Source organism: Mauremys reevesii, linkage group 18 (genome assembly GCF_016161935.1).
Source record: "Mauremys reevesii isolate NIE-2019 linkage group 18, ASM1616193v1, whole genome shotgun sequence".
Classification (NCBI taxonomy): Eukaryota; Metazoa; Chordata; order Testudines; family Geoemydidae; genus Mauremys; species Mauremys reevesii.
In genome coordinates, this window is record NC_052640.1 from 28,287,801 (window position 1) to 28,302,785 (window position 14,985).

The 14,985-nt window shown below is 56.0% G+C and overlaps 2 protein-coding genes and 1 long non-coding RNA gene across 4 annotated transcripts in view; 1 reads left to right on the forward strand and 2 right to left on the reverse strand.

The window, feature by feature from the left end:
- Positions 1-693: 693 nt before the first annotated feature.
- Positions 694-8,197, reverse strand: PXMP2 (peroxisomal membrane protein 2). Its single transcript, XM_039505116.1, has 5 exons — positions 8,026-8,197; positions 2,900-3,016; positions 2,260-2,422; positions 1,587-1,706; positions 694-1,149 (listed from the first exon to the last, which is right to left on the reverse strand). The coding sequence occupies exons 1-5, from the start codon at positions 8,133-8,135 to the stop codon at positions 1,078-1,080; spliced, it is 582 nt and encodes a 193-aa protein (XP_039361050.1). The 5' UTR covers positions 8,136-8,197; the 3' UTR covers positions 694-1,077.
- A 280-nt stretch (positions 8,198-8,477) lies between these two features.
- The window catches only part of POLE (DNA polymerase epsilon, catalytic subunit), a 35,968-nt gene continuing 29,460 nt past the window's right edge, over positions 8,478-14,985 (forward strand). The window contains exons 1-11 of one of the 2 annotated variants that reach the window (XR_005589561.1): positions 8,478-8,628; positions 8,742-8,877; positions 9,066-9,146; positions 10,390-10,434; positions 11,691-11,783; positions 12,162-12,316; positions 12,937-13,078; positions 13,462-13,542; positions 13,867-13,974; positions 14,477-14,587; positions 14,832-14,917. Coding sequence is in view for 1 of the 2 variants with exons in the window: in XM_039505115.1 (XP_039361049.1) it covers positions 8,564-8,628; positions 8,742-8,877; positions 9,066-9,146; positions 10,390-10,434; positions 11,691-11,783; positions 12,162-12,316; positions 12,937-13,078; positions 13,462-13,542; positions 13,867-13,974; positions 14,477-14,587; positions 14,832-14,917 (1,103 nt within the window). In the remaining variant the exon portion in view is untranslated. The remainder of the gene's footprint in view (positions 8,629-8,741; positions 8,878-9,065; positions 9,147-10,389; positions 10,435-11,690; positions 11,784-12,161; positions 12,317-12,936; positions 13,079-13,461; positions 13,543-13,866; positions 13,975-14,476; positions 14,588-14,831; positions 14,918-14,985) is intronic. The other variant, XM_039505115.1, reaches the window with a different exon arrangement.
- On the reverse strand, positions 10,758-12,167 carry LOC120386163. Its single transcript, XR_005589562.1, has 2 exons — positions 12,014-12,167; positions 10,758-10,903 (listed from the first exon to the last, which is right to left on the reverse strand). It is a non-coding gene; the product is annotated as an uncharacterized LOC120386163 (long non-coding RNA).

The following is a 14,985-nucleotide window of genomic DNA, read 5'->3' on the forward strand; positions in this document are numbered from 1 at the left end:
TGTGGCAGGAAAACCCTGTCCCTGTCCCATCTTCCCAGGGTGCCTGAGGAGGAATACACGCTCTCCTTGCCCAGGGCAGCGGCAGAGCTCCTCACATCGTTTCACAGCACTCCGTACGCTGCCTCTGGTTGGTTTTAACATGCAGATTTTCCTGTTGGTCCTCCAGCTCTGCTCCGGACTGCTGGCTTCCCTGCCCTAAGAAGGGGGCTGCACACCTACACAGGCGTCCCGCCATGGCTACGGCCTGGCCTCTTCTTCCTCGAGCTGGGGAGCAACGCTGAGCTTAGCTTGCTCTGAAAACAGTTCCAGGGGCTGGCAATCTCCCTGCCCTGCAAGAGCCTGGGCTGGTCTCCCCTCCCGCACACAGACCGTTTGGGGCGTCTCCAGAAAGGTACTGGCCAGAGACTCCCCAGAAGCTCCTCTAGACAACACGTGGGTCTGTATTTCCCAGTGGATATCAGCAGGGGCTCCCTGGGAGGAATGGGGCACATCAGCCTTTTTGATGCTGTCAGTTGTTAGCTCTCCTTCCCACTAAGTAGGGGACCTTCACTTTCCATCGTCTCTCTCTTGCATATGAGATTTATCTTATTCCTTCCTGCAACTAAGAGGAGACTGTTCACTTCTGCCTGGATTTGTCACCGATCTCAAACAGAACCAGCAAATCACCAGAGGAAAAAATAAAACTTCACAAGAAAGGAGTGAAACAGCAATTTTATTATACTTAAAAATGAAGAGTAAGAGCCAGAACACTTTGTGCTGGTTTCTCACTCTACCAGTTGATTTTGTGGTTCCTGTTAAGCACCATTAGAAAGCAGTTATTCACGTCTTAGTCAGAAAAGAATCAAAGTATTATTTGTATTAGGAGAGTGCCCAGGGCTCCGGGGCAGGGACAGGCGCCCGACTCATTGTCCTACGCACCGTCGGCACTAGGGCAGCATGCGCGGTGTTGAATCACAGAGGATTTGCAGTGGTATCAGTTCTTGCAGACGCTCCCAGATTGAAGTGGGGGCTGTGGGCTCTCAGAGCACAATTGCCTCAACCGGCAATACAGGCCAGCCCAAAATTACAGCTGTGATGCTATCGCTTCTTGATGGAGGCCAGGTAGGCAAACCAGAAGAGAGCAACGAGGTTTCCAAACAACACCCGAAACTGTGGAGAGAAGCGTCAAGATACAGAATGGCCTGGGGCTGACAGTCCCCTGGGTCACTTACTGCACTGGGACGCGACACCCACTTCGGATACAGGTGCGAGTGCCCATGTCTTACTGACAAACGTGTCAGGGGCTGTCTGGATTTGTGTGGTCCTTCACAGGAGAACAACTGATTGTGGGCAACGGGGACCTCAGCTCTGCAGCTCGCTGAGGAGCGGTAACAGATACAGGCCAAAATCTCAAGCACAAGAGCAACTGAGGGGGTTGCTAGCATGGAGGACAGATGTATTAAAGGAAGGGGATCTTAGGGTGATTGATAAGGGGACCCTGGACATACACTAGTGGGGAAAAAGCCCACGCTATAAACCTGGATGTAGGGCTGCAAAAGTGGTCAGAATTCCCAGCAAGGACAGCACGTGAGCAGGCAGAGACTTACCTGCATAGGGACATAATTGACATTAATGAACTGGACTGGGGTCCACACTTTCCAGTTCATTTTGAGTGCTACCCAGTAACCACTCTTTATCTTCTCAGCAAACGCAGACAGATCTTTCCCCTGGAACACAAGGGACATTGGTGATGGCCAGGCCTAAACTCCAGAAAAGGCCCAACTCTCATCCTTACAGAGCCCTAAGCCGTGTAGGCAAAGGGGTTACAAAGAGAAATCCTAACAGACAGCACAGCCAGAGAGAAACACTCGCCACCTGTGAGACCCAGGCGCACACGATGTGCCCAGAGGCGCATCACACTAGCCAAAGTTGGCCATTCCAGCAGAAGGGACCAGAGCGACTGGCCATGCAGCACGCTCAGGAGATCACAAACCGCCGGCTGATGTTAAACACGAGCATCCCCCTGGACAGCAGGGCAAGCCAAGGCCCAAAGCAGCTGAGGGAGCTACTTCAGAGCTCACAGGAAGACAGCAGCTGAGCAAGAAGGACCCGTGCTCTGACCGACAGGGCCTGTCCTAGATCATGGGTGACCGGGAGCTAGCTTCCGTCCAGGCACATAAGCACACAGATACGTCTATCTTCCCTACCTGTCGCAGTATCCAGAACCACACACCAAACCCTACAGCCCGACTTCAGCACACACTGGAAATGGGCACCTACCTCCAGCAGGTTCATGACGAAGAAGAAGAGCAGCAGGAAGGGTGGAGCAACAACCAGACGGTCCAGCAGAAGCCTCTTGACCATGGCAAAAGGGACACTCGATGGGATCAGCTGCTCCAGGTACAGGTAGAAATAGTGACTGAGTGGCCCTGTGAACAGGAACCTGACAAACCAGAGGGCATGACTGTGCTTCATCGCTGTCCTCCAGCCTTCCCCAGACTTCCATCCAGCCCCAGCGTAGGTGCTTAGCTGGCCCCATTACTACAGTATCTGAGCACCTCATGATCTTGAATGTGTTTATCCTCACAACACCCCTGTGCGCAGGGGCAGGGTCTTATCCCCATTGTACAGATGGGAACTGAGGTCCCAAGAGACAAGTGACTTGCCCAAGGTCACAAAGGAAGTCTGTGGCGGAGAGTACTGTGCTACTGCTCTAACCAGGCCATCCTTTCTCTTGCTCCAAAGAGATGCCAATGGTGCCACAATAGTGAGGGGGGAAGCACTCCTGCTTCTCACAGACCTCCAGGAGGAGAGCACCACCAACTCAACATCCTCTCCGGTCAAGTTCACGCCCATCACCATGGTACCCGAGCACCTTTCAGAGGTGCACTAAGTGATGCAACTAGCACCTGTGACTTACCCATAGATGGCGAATCTCAAGGGCCCACTCAGGTCCAGGCTTTTGGATGACCCTGGCTTTTTCCGGCTCCTCTCAATGACCTGGGACAGGAGGCTCCCAAGCGCTGACAAAACAGCACTGCAGGCAGAGGGAAGGGGATGAGATCAGAAGCCAGCCACAGAACCCAGAGTCCGAGGGAACCTGAGCTCTGAGCATAGCCACTGGAGAGGAGTGCAGTAGCTCCAGGACCCGTCAGATCGGGGTGGGAGCACTCACTGATGGCGCAGCAAGCTCTGAGGCGTCACACTTCCCGCATGCTCGTAATGAAACCCAGCCGATGGGGGCGGGGGGGAATTCTGCGTCTCCCATCTAGATTTAGTAGCACTGGCTCGCAGCCCGTGACCAGGGCAATGCTCCCAGTAGCCCACTCCGGGGCCCACCACTTCCAACAGAAGAGAATGGGTTTTGTTGTTGTTTTTTAAATTAAAGCTTCTGACCCTTCTGGCTGTGGGGCAAACATGCCCAGATGTAACCCCCTCCCCCACATGCTGCGGCCTTCCAGACTCAGCAAAGAGCCTGTGTGACCTGCTCCTATTTATCTCAGTGATGAGCTGACTCTGAAGACTACTGATAAAAACAAATGGCAGTGTCGGTAACTATTGTACTACAGACCAATAGCAACAGCATCTGGCTAGTTCCCATATGCAGTGCCATGGAAACCAGAGATTGGGTCAGGTTCCCTGTTCCCTACAGCTCTCCTCTGCTTCAGCCAGCCTCATTTAAAATATCCCCCGTGATGGGCCCTTCACCCCCTGCCTTGGTGAGAAAATCCCATAGCCAGATACAGCTCTTCTCTGCCTGATCTTTAAGCCACATTTTCCTTCTCAGTTTCATCCTCTCACTCCTAGGGGTGTCTCGGCGCTCAGAGAAGAGCAGGGCAGCAACCACCCCGCAAAGGAGAAGGGTTATAGGAGGAAGGAGGCGGTGAATGAGGTACCAGCACAGTTCCACCACCTCACCCAGGCCCTTTGAGCCCTGCTTCTGTGGACTGCGACCCCATCCACTCAGCAGGGTCTTAAACCCCCCTGTAAACTGGTCACTTTTCTGCCAGCTGCTGAGCTGACAGCCATGGGGTCTGCGGAGTCCGTTCACTTGAAAGTGTCCTTTAGATTGCAGCTCTGCTTTGAAAATGGCCCCAGATCTGCTCCCGGTGTGTGCCAGTCAGAGCTGCAGGCTTGGGGGGGACAGGAAGTTGGTGCTGCCCTGAAAAGCCAACACAGCTAAGAGCAGGGGTTCTCAAACTGGGGGTCGGGACCCTCAGGGGCTCGCAAGGTTATTACATGGGGGGTCATGAGCCGTCAGCCTCCACCCCAAACCCCGCTTTGCCTCCAGCATTTGTAATGGTGTTAAATATATAAAAACGGGTTTTTAATGTATAAGCGGGGTCGCACTCAGAGGCTTGCTGTGGGGAAGGGGTCACCAGTACAAAAGTCTGAGAACCCCTGGCAGAGAGAGAGAGAGAGAGAGAGAGATAAAGGCTCCTGCTGGTGCGTGGGCAAGAGAATCGTTTGCTGTGGGCCAAATCCCGCTTCCACCGACACCCACGGCAGCCTTCTGCATTGATTGCAATGAGCATTTGATCAGCCCTAAATTCCATTCGTGGACACCTACGCCCCCTCACCAGGCAGTGGAATGACAAGCACCAGCCCTTTCTTACTGGGGAGGGTGCGTGGGAAGGAAAGAGCCCGGCTCTCGGCCATGGGGAGCGTGCTGGGCCAGCGGAGAGCAACCCAACACGTCTGCCTATCGATGGCCCCAGGTGCCGCCAGTCTCTGAGACACCGACTATACTCTGCCCGCGGGTAGCGTGGCTCACCGGTGGATCTCAAAGAGCGTTACAAGAACAGGCCCTATCATCCCTGTTGGCCAGACACTGACGTTTCGGTCTCATTTGCCAGAGCAGAAATGGACACAGAAATTCTCTTCCCTGCTCCCAAATGCATAGCCCTAACTTCCCCTCCCTCTGGCTGGTCAGTGCCTCAGGGAGGGGAAGGCCAAGGCCCATGGGAAGAATAGGCAGTAGCTGGTGAGAGGGAGCAGCTTGTCTGTCTCTCCATGGTATGCCCACGGCACACATCACTGTAGCATCTGAGCACCTCACAGTCTTCAACGTGTTTACCCTCACAAGCCCCGTGAGGTGAGGTGCCATTTATCCCCATTGTACAGGTGGGAACTGAGGCAGAGACTAAAGTGACTTACCCAAAGTTACACAGGGCAGTCTGTGGCAGAGCATGGACTTGAACCGAGGTCCCCCAAGTTCTAGGCTAGCACCCTAACCACTAGACCACACTTCTCCTTTGGTCCACCCAGTGAGAGGCCAAGTGGTGGGAAATTGAGCTGGTGGTAAAGGGGAGAAGGGGATGGGGAAAACAGGAGGGGAGGGTTTAAAGAGAGGAACAGCAAGAGAAGAAAAAGTAAGAGAGTTCTCTGAGGTTATTCACACTGGGCTGGTTCCATTTACTCTTCAGCATACCACGTGGCCACGGGGCAAACAGTGAGTGCTTCACTCTTCACCACACCTTCAGCCAGGAGCCTCTAAGTGCTTTACAAACACTAAGGGCACGTCTGCATTACAGAGCTACACTGGCACTGCTGCAGAGCGTCCGGCGAAGACGCGCTCTGGGAGTGCTCTCCCGTCGGCACTACTCCACCTCGGCAAGACGCGCGGCTATGTCAATGGGAGAGCAGCTCCCACTGTGCGGACAGCGCAAAACGTGTGTTGCTCGGGGTGGGGGCTTTTCACACCCCTCAGCGATGTAAGTTACATCAACTTAAGCAGCAGGGCAGAGCTGCCCGAAGGCTCCCAACCTTCCTGTGAGGCAAGGCCACAGTGTTCCCCTGTTAGAGCTGGGGGAACAGAGCTGAAGCAACTTGTCACAAGAGTCGGCGATGGAACCCAGGAGTCCTCGGCTCCAATCAGCTGCAAATCACAAGCTGGGGCATGTCCCCACCTGAACGTGTGGGTGCTTTGTTTGCCAGCCCCACCCAGCCCTGGGCTATCACTTGCTCAACACAGATCTGCTTCTGGCCAGCACTCTCCCTCACGCAGCGTGCAACGTCTCCGTTTCCGCTCAGAAACCTGGGCAGGGAGTTACCCCACCTCCAACAGGCAAAGCCAGATACGTCTGTAGCACAGCTTCAGAGTGCATCCCCCTCTTTGTACTGAACGGGAGCAAGACCCCTTCACCATGTGCTGGGAGGACGCTCTGTGGACAGCGGTGCCAGGGGCGGCTCTAGCCATTTCGCCGCCCCAAGCACGGCGGCACGCCGCGGGGGGCGCTCTGCCGGTCGCCGGTCCCACGGCTCCGGTGGACCTCCCGCAGACGTGCCTGCGGAGGGTCTGCTGGTCCTGCGGGTTCGGTGGAGCATTCGCAGGCACGCCTGCGGGAGGTCCACTGGAACCGCAAGACCAGCGGACCCTCCGTAGGCACGTCTGCGGGAGGTCCGCCGGAGCCACCTGCCGCCCTCCCGGCGACCGGCAGAGCTCCCCCCGCGGTGTGCCGCCCCAAGCACGTGCTTGGCGTGCTGGGGCCTGGAGCCGCCCCTGAGCGGCGCCTCCGGGCATGACAGCAATGGCCCTGCTGACAAGCTCCCGAAGGCCAAGACCATCAGTTGATTAGATCAATAGCTGAGAAAATGCCTTAAGATCTCTGACCAGGGCGTTACGTTGGATCCAGTCTGAACTTTGGCCTGACAATCAGCTTCCTCTTGTTCTGGGGGAAGCTGAAGGGTTAAGTTGGTGTATGGAGAGCTGGCAAGAGGTGCCAACCTGACGGCTCTGGAAACTGGGGTTGTTATCTAGACTGTGGTAGCACCTAGGGACCCCAATCATAGGAGCAGGACCCCACTGCGCTAGGTGCTGTACAAACAGTCCTCTGCTCTCCATTATCGACAGAGCAGGTACAGCCTGGGCAGCCGCAGGGCAAGTGTCTCCTGCTCCAGCAACACGCCTCGTCCCTGCCGTCTGGTTTAGAGGGGAGCTCGGTGTCTGTGACCCCGAGAGTCCGTGGTGCCTCCGCTGGGAAGAGCAACCAGTGCAGGCTGTGCCGATGCCTTCAGTGAGTGAGCAGGAGCGACCCCCCCCAAATCACTGCTCAGAGGCTGCTGAACCCCGCCCACTGTGGCATCTTGTGGGACTCCTGACAGCAGCTGGCTCAGAAAGCGGCCCAGAGGTAACATCCCCCGCAGCCCGTGCACACGTACAGCCCCGCTTTCCCCTCACTACCCATTACAGCCACACTGTGGGTGAGAGGCCTGGGAGCGTTTGTCCAACGCTGCTGCTGCACCTCGCCAGCAGGTGCAAGAACTGGCTGACAGGTGGTGTGCCAGCCCCACGGAGTGCACCCAGCCCCAAAGAGCAAGGGGGCGAGGGCCGAGCATCCTGCAATCCCACTGCAGCTGGGCCTCTGCCCTGGGAACAGCCCTGCCAGACCTGGCGCTCTGTCTGCACGGGGCAGGGGGGGGCACGGTGTTAGCTGGCACCGTGTTAACCAGGACTCTGCCCTTGGGTACGCCAGGCCAGGGAGGTGCGAGCTGCCCCTGGCTAAGGGCTTGGAACAGGGCAACTGCGCAACTCACAACAAAGCACGGGGTCAGGGGTCGGTCCTGGTCTCTCCCGGGGAGGGCTGGTTCCCCGGCTGGGGGTGGGGGTCTGTCCCTCCCGGTCTTTCTCACAGGGTGATGGAGTAGTTCCCTGGTTTGGGGGTAGGGTCTGCCCTGGTCACTCCCGGGGGGGTCTGGTTCCCCGGCTGGGGGGGAGGGTCGGTCCCAGACACTCCCACCGGGGGGTGCTGTAGTTCTCTGGTGTGGGGTCGGTCTCTCCTCGGAGAGGCGGGCAGGGGAGGGGGCTGGTGTCGGTCCCGGTCTCGCCCCCGGGGTGGTGGAATAGTTCCCTGGGTTGGGGGTAGGGTCGGTCCGGTCTCTCCCGGGGGCGGGGCTGGGGCTGGTTCCCCGTGGGGGGGGGGTCTGTCCCGGTCTCGCCCCCCGGGTGGTGGAATAGTTCCCTGGTTTGGGGGCAGGGTCGGTCCGGTCTCTCCGGGGGGTCGGGGTCTGGGGGTGTCAGTCCCGGTCTCTCTGCCCGGCGCTCACCTGGACGCCGCCTTGGTGAGCAGCGGGTGGAGCCGCAGCAGCAGCAGGTACCGGGCGAGCAGCCTGCGGGGCAGCGGCCCCGGCGGCGGCTTGGAGAGCGCCGGGCACATCGCGCTGCACGCTGCACCCCAGCCACCCTGGGCTGGCTACTGCGCGTGCGCCCAGCGCCTCCGGGAGGGGCCGGCTGGGCGGGTCCCACGAGCCAAGGGGCGGGGCTCTGAGTGCGAGGCTCTGGGCAGGCAGCTCGGGGGCGGGACCAGACCCTCGGGGGCGGGGTTATCCTTGTTAGGGCGGGGCCAGTATCGCTTGGAGGTGGGGTGAGGCTAAAGGGCGGGACCTGCCCGTGGCGGGGCGGGCCGATGGAGAGGGTGGCCTCTCTCCCATTGGCTGACGGAGGGGCGTGCGCCAGGAGCGCCCTGTGATTGGCGTAGCGTCCGGAGACAGAGAACGGGCCCGGCGCTCGCGGAGGGGGCGGAGTCAGGCCGATCTCGCGGGAGCTGGTGCAGCGCGGGAAATTTCGCTGCCGGCCGGAGCCGGGATGATGCTGAGGAACAGCGGGCGGCGCCGCGCGGAGCCCGCGGGCGGGGACCCCGACACCCCCCGGTGCGGGGCGCGCGCGGGGCCGGGGCCGGGGCCGGGGCCGGGGCCGGGGCTGGGGCGGGGGCTCCCTGCGGGCGTGAGGCGGCCCCCCCGGCCTGACGCGCTGCTCTCCGCAGGGACGATGGCTCCGGGCTCTCCGCCCTCAAGCGCCTGGAGCGCAGCCAGCGGACCGACCGGCTGGACGCGCAGTTCGGGTTCGAGCGGGCCAAGGAGCCGGGGGAGAAGACGGGCTGGCTGGTCAACATGCACCCGGTGGGCGGCGCCGGGCCGGGTGTGGGGGCGGCGCGTTGGGGTCCGGTTTGCCGGGCTGAGCCGGGTCAGCCTGTGATGCTGGAGGGGGGGGGGGGGGGGGTTGGGGGGGGGGAAGCGGAGGGGGGAGGCGGGGTTCTCGGGCCCTGCGCCCTAGGCAGGGTCTGTGATGTGCTGCCTCCCCTCTGCAGACAGAGATTTTGGACGATGACAAGCGCTTGGTCAGCTGCGTGGATTATTACTTCATCCAGGAGGATGGGAGCAGGTTTAAGGTGAGTCCCTCTAACCTTGGGCGCAGAGGATGGAGGAGCGGGAGCAGCTGCCCTTGGAGGCACAGGGAGTGTAACTCTGGGTGGTTTGGGGGAAGGCTTTGCAGAGCTGTACACTGGAAACGGCTTCCCGACTGACGCTGGAGAATTGACACCAAGGGGCTGCTCCTCCTTTGGGCACAAGTCCCGTTGACAAAGAGGGTGCAGAAGGGAGGGGCGGGATAGCTCAGGGGTTTGAGCATTGGCCTGCTAAATCCCGGGTTGTGAGCTCAATCCTTGAGGAGGCCACATAGGGATCTGGAGCAAAATCAGTACTTGGTCCTGCTAGTGAAACTAGGGGGCTGGACTCAATGACCTTCCCTTCCAGTTCTAGGAGATAGGTATAGCTCCATATATTTTGTTTATTTTTATTAAGGGAGTTGGGTGACTGCATTAAGGGGTACAGACCCCGCAGATTGCCTTGCAGTTCAGTTGACTCTTTCCTGGATCTCCCTTAATCCCTAAAAGGGCATTGTGAGGAACACTAAGGAAACAGAAAGACAAACTGGGCAAGGTGATATCTGTTATTGGACCAACTGTCCAAAGAGATTACCTCACCCTGGTCTTTGTAACATCCTGGGACCAACACCGCATACAACTAAGGAAACAGTCTGATCACCATTCCAGCCTCACGTCTGTGCTGCCAGGTGTAGGTAGGGGTGATTGGCTGGAGGTGGGATTGGGCCCCATGCATAACATTTGCCTGCATTGTTATGTATGTGCCTCAGTCAGAGGCAGGTGAGGATGCCTGCAGAGCTTTGCTCACAATGGCCAGTGATCACCATGGTAACAGGAGGTCAGTGCTGGCCTCATCTTATGGTGCCTCCCTGCTGCGTGGGTGGGTGTTATTATAGTGTCTTCTGTGTTCTTGCCCTGAACATAGCCTGTTTTTCCTAGGCGTCCAGGTGCTTTAATTCCTTCTTGATGGGATTTTAAGTGGGGCAGTTTACTCCACCATGGAAATCTGTCCCCACAGGCTGAGGTGGGAAGGGCCCTGCTGGACTCTGCTTGAGAACCAGAGGGGGGTGGGTTTGTGTGTCAGGGCCAAGCTGAAGGGTACATGGGAAGGTGTATGTTAGATTATTGTCTGTGCGAGAGAATGGGAATATGCAGGTCTGTGTGTGTCGCACAGGGAATGTGCTGAACTACATGCCTCTCCCCTCCTACCCAGGCATGTGCCATGCTGACTGTCTCTGCTCTTTTCCAGGTGGCCCTGCCCTATAAACCCTACTTCTATATTGCAACCCGGAAGGTGAGTATCGACTCTGTGGCTGGCAAACAGGGCTTGAGGTAGAGCGTGGAGACAGACGTGGGCATGAACCAGGGATGTGAGTTAGGCAGGTGTGGGGCTGAGGCAGCAGCATGATAACAGCCTGAGAGGGCTTGGCGGGGGGTCCTGGCCAGTGAGACAGAAATCCAGGATTATAGCTGGGCTTGGAAGGATCAGATCTTTATCGGTAAATGCTGATTTTTTGCTGCACACCCACAAACCAACGAAAACATGTTTCCATGGCTAACAATCAAAATTTACAGATAGGCCAAATAAGAAAACTGCTGCTTGAAAAATCATTAGCGTTTGATTTAAGGATGTTTACTTTGTATATTTTGACATGGGATGTTGACAATTTCTCTTTTAATGGTTATAAAGCTTGAACTTCTTGAATTTCAACATCTCCTGTGATGAAATAATCGGCTGGTCACCTTTGCCTACTTTCCTGCAACTGTAGAAATATAAATAGGAACAAATTGAAAAAATGTTTAAAAATGAATATTAATATTATCCATCAAAATGATAAAATATCGAATTCAGTGCTAGTTGCAGTGCTGATGTCTGACTCCTCACCAGAGCTGTCTGTCAGCTGTCGACCCGAAAGGAGATGGAAAGCAGCTATACCAAATGTACATAATCTTTCTGATGTGTTTCGGTGGAGATTTGCTTGTGTTTCTGAATGAGCTGCCCCTCGAAGTACCAGCCACCTGGTGCTCTTGCTCAGCGAGCCCTTCAGCTCCTAATCAGCAGCCCTGTTTGGCTTCTGCACACAATCCTGTGACTAAATGCACCTTTCATTCCTGTTCACGGTCCAGTAAGTAGCTGAGGGTTTACTGTCCTGTCACTCTGCCCCGTGGAGAACTCACCTGGTTAGCTGCAAAATTGAGGGCCTGGCTGAGAGTTCTGGGATTTTACATTTTTAGGAACCTTGTTTAAAAAACAAACAAAACCAAACTCCTCTCCAGGGTGGAAGACATTGGTTTCCAGTCAGGCCCTGTATATGTAGAGGTGCAGGACACAGCCCCAAGTGAGACAGTGTCTGTAAATCTGCTCTGCTTTGATGGGCAGGGCTTTGGCTGCCCTAAGGTGACCAGATAATAAGTTTGAGAAATCGGGACAGGCGTGGGGGGTAATAGGCACCTCTGTAAGAAAAAGCTCCAAATATCAGGACTCTCCCTATAAAATCGAGACATCTGGTCACCCTAGGCTGCCCTCTTGAAGCTCTAGTCTCTGTGCAGGGCTGTGAGCGGGAAGTGTCCTCCTTCCTCTCCAAGAAGTACCAGGGGAAAATCGCCAAGCTGGAAACGGTTCCCAAAGAGGATCTGGACTTGGTGAGTAGCTACTCTGCCCCCTGCCCAGTTGCTGGCAGGTTGCACAGCTCTAATGGGGGAGGGGCGTACAAGTCGGGGGAGAGTGGGATGCAGCCCGATCTGTATGGCTCTGTCCTCCTAGTTCTGTATTCTGCTCATACTAGGCATAGGGCCTGGACATTGATCAGGGGAAATAATGTTGACTCTTGACAGGCACTTTCTCTTCCCTTCCTTTCTCCCCATCCACATACCTCAGCCCCTTGTTCTGTGGTCTCTTCTCACCCCCAACTCCTGCTGTCTGTCTTGGTCCATCTCCTTTCTCAACCGCCTCTCGCTTGTATAGTCTCTTCCCCCCATTCTCACTGTCGTTTCCTCATTGGCCGGTCCGTCCCTTTGTAGCCAAATCACCTGGTGGGCCTGAAGCGGAACTACATCAAGCTGTCTTTCAACACTGTGGATGACCTGGTGAAGGTGCGGCGGGAAATCTCTCCTGCTGTGAAGAAGAACAGGGAGCGGGACCAGGCGAGCGACACCTACACGTCCATGCTGTCCAGGTAGATGTTCTCCTTTTTGGCAATGCACCTGGAGGAGCTGGTCCCAGGGCCCAGCAGGATTCCCTTATGTTCTTGTACTGTGCCTAGTGAGGTGTTTCCCATGTGACCCAGACCTACCTCTTCTCTAACCAGCACTGAAAGGGTTTAACTCTAGCTGTTTCCTTTGCTCCGTGTTAAGTTCACAGGTCCTGATGTCAGCTCCTCTGGATAGGGAGGGAACTCCCTGAGCTGACGCTCGCCCTGGTAACCACAGCAAATGTCCCAGTTCTCCTTTGTCCGTGGATCCCACTCGAGGTGAGCATGAGCCTCGTACATGCAAATCTCTCGCACATGAGGCGCATGTGCACCTTGAGTGGGATCCACACAGACAGAACACCACAAAGAACCACCATAACCCTAGGGTAAGCAGCTGTTCTTTTCCTTTTCTGAAGCTGGCTGCTGGATTAATAGGGAAGAGTTCCTTCCGGTGACTGCCCTAGCATCTGCTGGTGCTAAACCTCCTGCTGTCCTGTTCAGGTCACACTGACTAGAGCTGCTGCTGCAGTGGTGTTTCTTATCTTCATTCCCCCTGAGTCTGAGACCTGTGTATTTAAACCATCCCTCTCCCCTGCGCCTGGCAGTGCTCTAGTCGGTGGCAGCCTGACCATGGATGATGAGGGGCCCTCGAAGAAGACTGTCAACCAGATGGACAACATAGTGGACATGCGGGAGTACGACGTGCCGTACCACATCCGCCTGTCCATCGACCTGAAGATTCATGTGGTGAGTGAAGAAGCCAGGAGGGGGTAGCACGTTTGTTCTAGCGCTGTGCCCTTGAGGGGCAGAGGTGATGGAAATTCTTTGTCTCTCATCCATCCAAGAGTCTCCATGGCGATGAGTCAGTCTCTGTGATGTAGGCGATTACTGTTAGTCCTGTTTCTCAGCTGTGGAAACTGAGGCACAGCAGCTAAGTGGCTTGCCCAAGGCCACAACTTGATCCAGTGATAGAACTGGGATCCTTAACGCCCAGCCCCCTGCTCTGGCCGCTTAGCCCATGCTGCCCTTCTTTCCGATGGCCTGTATTAGGTGTCAGTTCAACACCCAGCACATGGCATTGGGAGATGCCGTGTTAATGCAGCTCCTCTGATTCTCTCCTACTGCGACAGGCTCATTGGTACAATGTCCGCTATCGGGGCAGCATCTACCCTCCGGAAATCACTCGCCGAGACGACCTGGTGGAGAGACCGGTGAGTGCTCCGATTAGGGTGGGGCAGTCTGTGCCTCTCCTGCGTGGCTGGTTATTCTCTGCTTGAAGTTGGCTTCCACCAGTGAAATGGTGGGTTTTCCCAAATGTGGCTGGTCTTGTACCACAGGCTCCAGAGGGATCATGGTGCAAGGTTAGAGGATGGGCTCGAGGTAGTGGCTTGGGTTGATTAGGAGGTGATGTGACCAAGCAGTGTTTCTGCCTCACTTTCACTCGGTTGGCACATTATCTCTGCCTGCACTAGCCTGAAATCACATTGTCTGGATCCAGGCTCCCATGCTGACCTTGACGTGTGGGTCTCTTTCAGGATCCTGTTGTACTGGCCTTTGACATTGAAACCACCAAGCTCCCCCTGAAGTTCCCTGATGCAGAGACAGACCAGATCATGATGATCTCCTACATGATTGATGGCCAGGTAACTGTCCAGCCAGGGCTGCTGCCTCCACACACTCCAGCAGCAGAGCCAGGCTCCGAGCCCACCCGTGACTTCAGCCAACTTATCTCCTTTTTGTCTCATTGCATGTTGCTTAGTGTCTATGGAATGGCTCAGGGAATGAAACTAATATCTACGCCAGAGACTGCAGGGTTCCTAAGGGCTTTCCTTTCAGTCTTCTCTTACAAAGCCTTGCCCTCCTCCCATCTGGGGGTAGGGGGTCCCCTCTTTGGATAAGCAGCAATACGTGGGAGAGTGTGAGGAAAATCCAGGGCTCTCCACCATTGTCTCCTCCCAGTCCCTCAAGCCTGGTGACAGACACAGGTCCTCGTCTGGCCAAAACAATCGGTGATTGCACTGGCTGATGCACCCCTAGCATCTTCAGCCACAAGGACTGGCCAAGCTGGTTCTGTGGAGCTCTCCCCAAGTACCCTGCACCTGCGGTGCACACGTTCACTAACCCTTCTCCTTTGCTGCCTCCTAGGGCTACCTGATCACAAACAGGGAGATCGTCTCTGAGGATATTGAAGATTTTGAGTTTACTCCCAAGCCGGAGTACGAGGGTCCCTTTTGCGTCTTTAACGAGCCGGATGAGGTGAGTAGGTTCAGTTTGGAAGATGAGATTCAAATTGCTACCCGTCATCCACCCAGGTGTAGGCAGGCCAGAGAGAGTTGGCTGCTTCCTTTGGGGATTACAATGTGATCGTAGTGTCGGTCACAACACATGAACAGGTTTGGTTTCCTGTGTTTAGTCACATTAGAGCAGATCAGGTTCTGCGAGAAGGAAAGCAGAGGGTTGGTTACGTTATATCCACATCTCACCTTTCTCTTAAATCCAGGCCCATTTAATCCAGAGGTGGTTTGAACATGTCCAGGAGACTAAACCCACCATCATGGTCACTTACAATGGGGACTTCTTTGACTGGTAAGGATGGAAGTGAAACCATAGGGCAAAAGTCAGCTGGGGGTAGGAGCAGGCACTAGACCATGTGT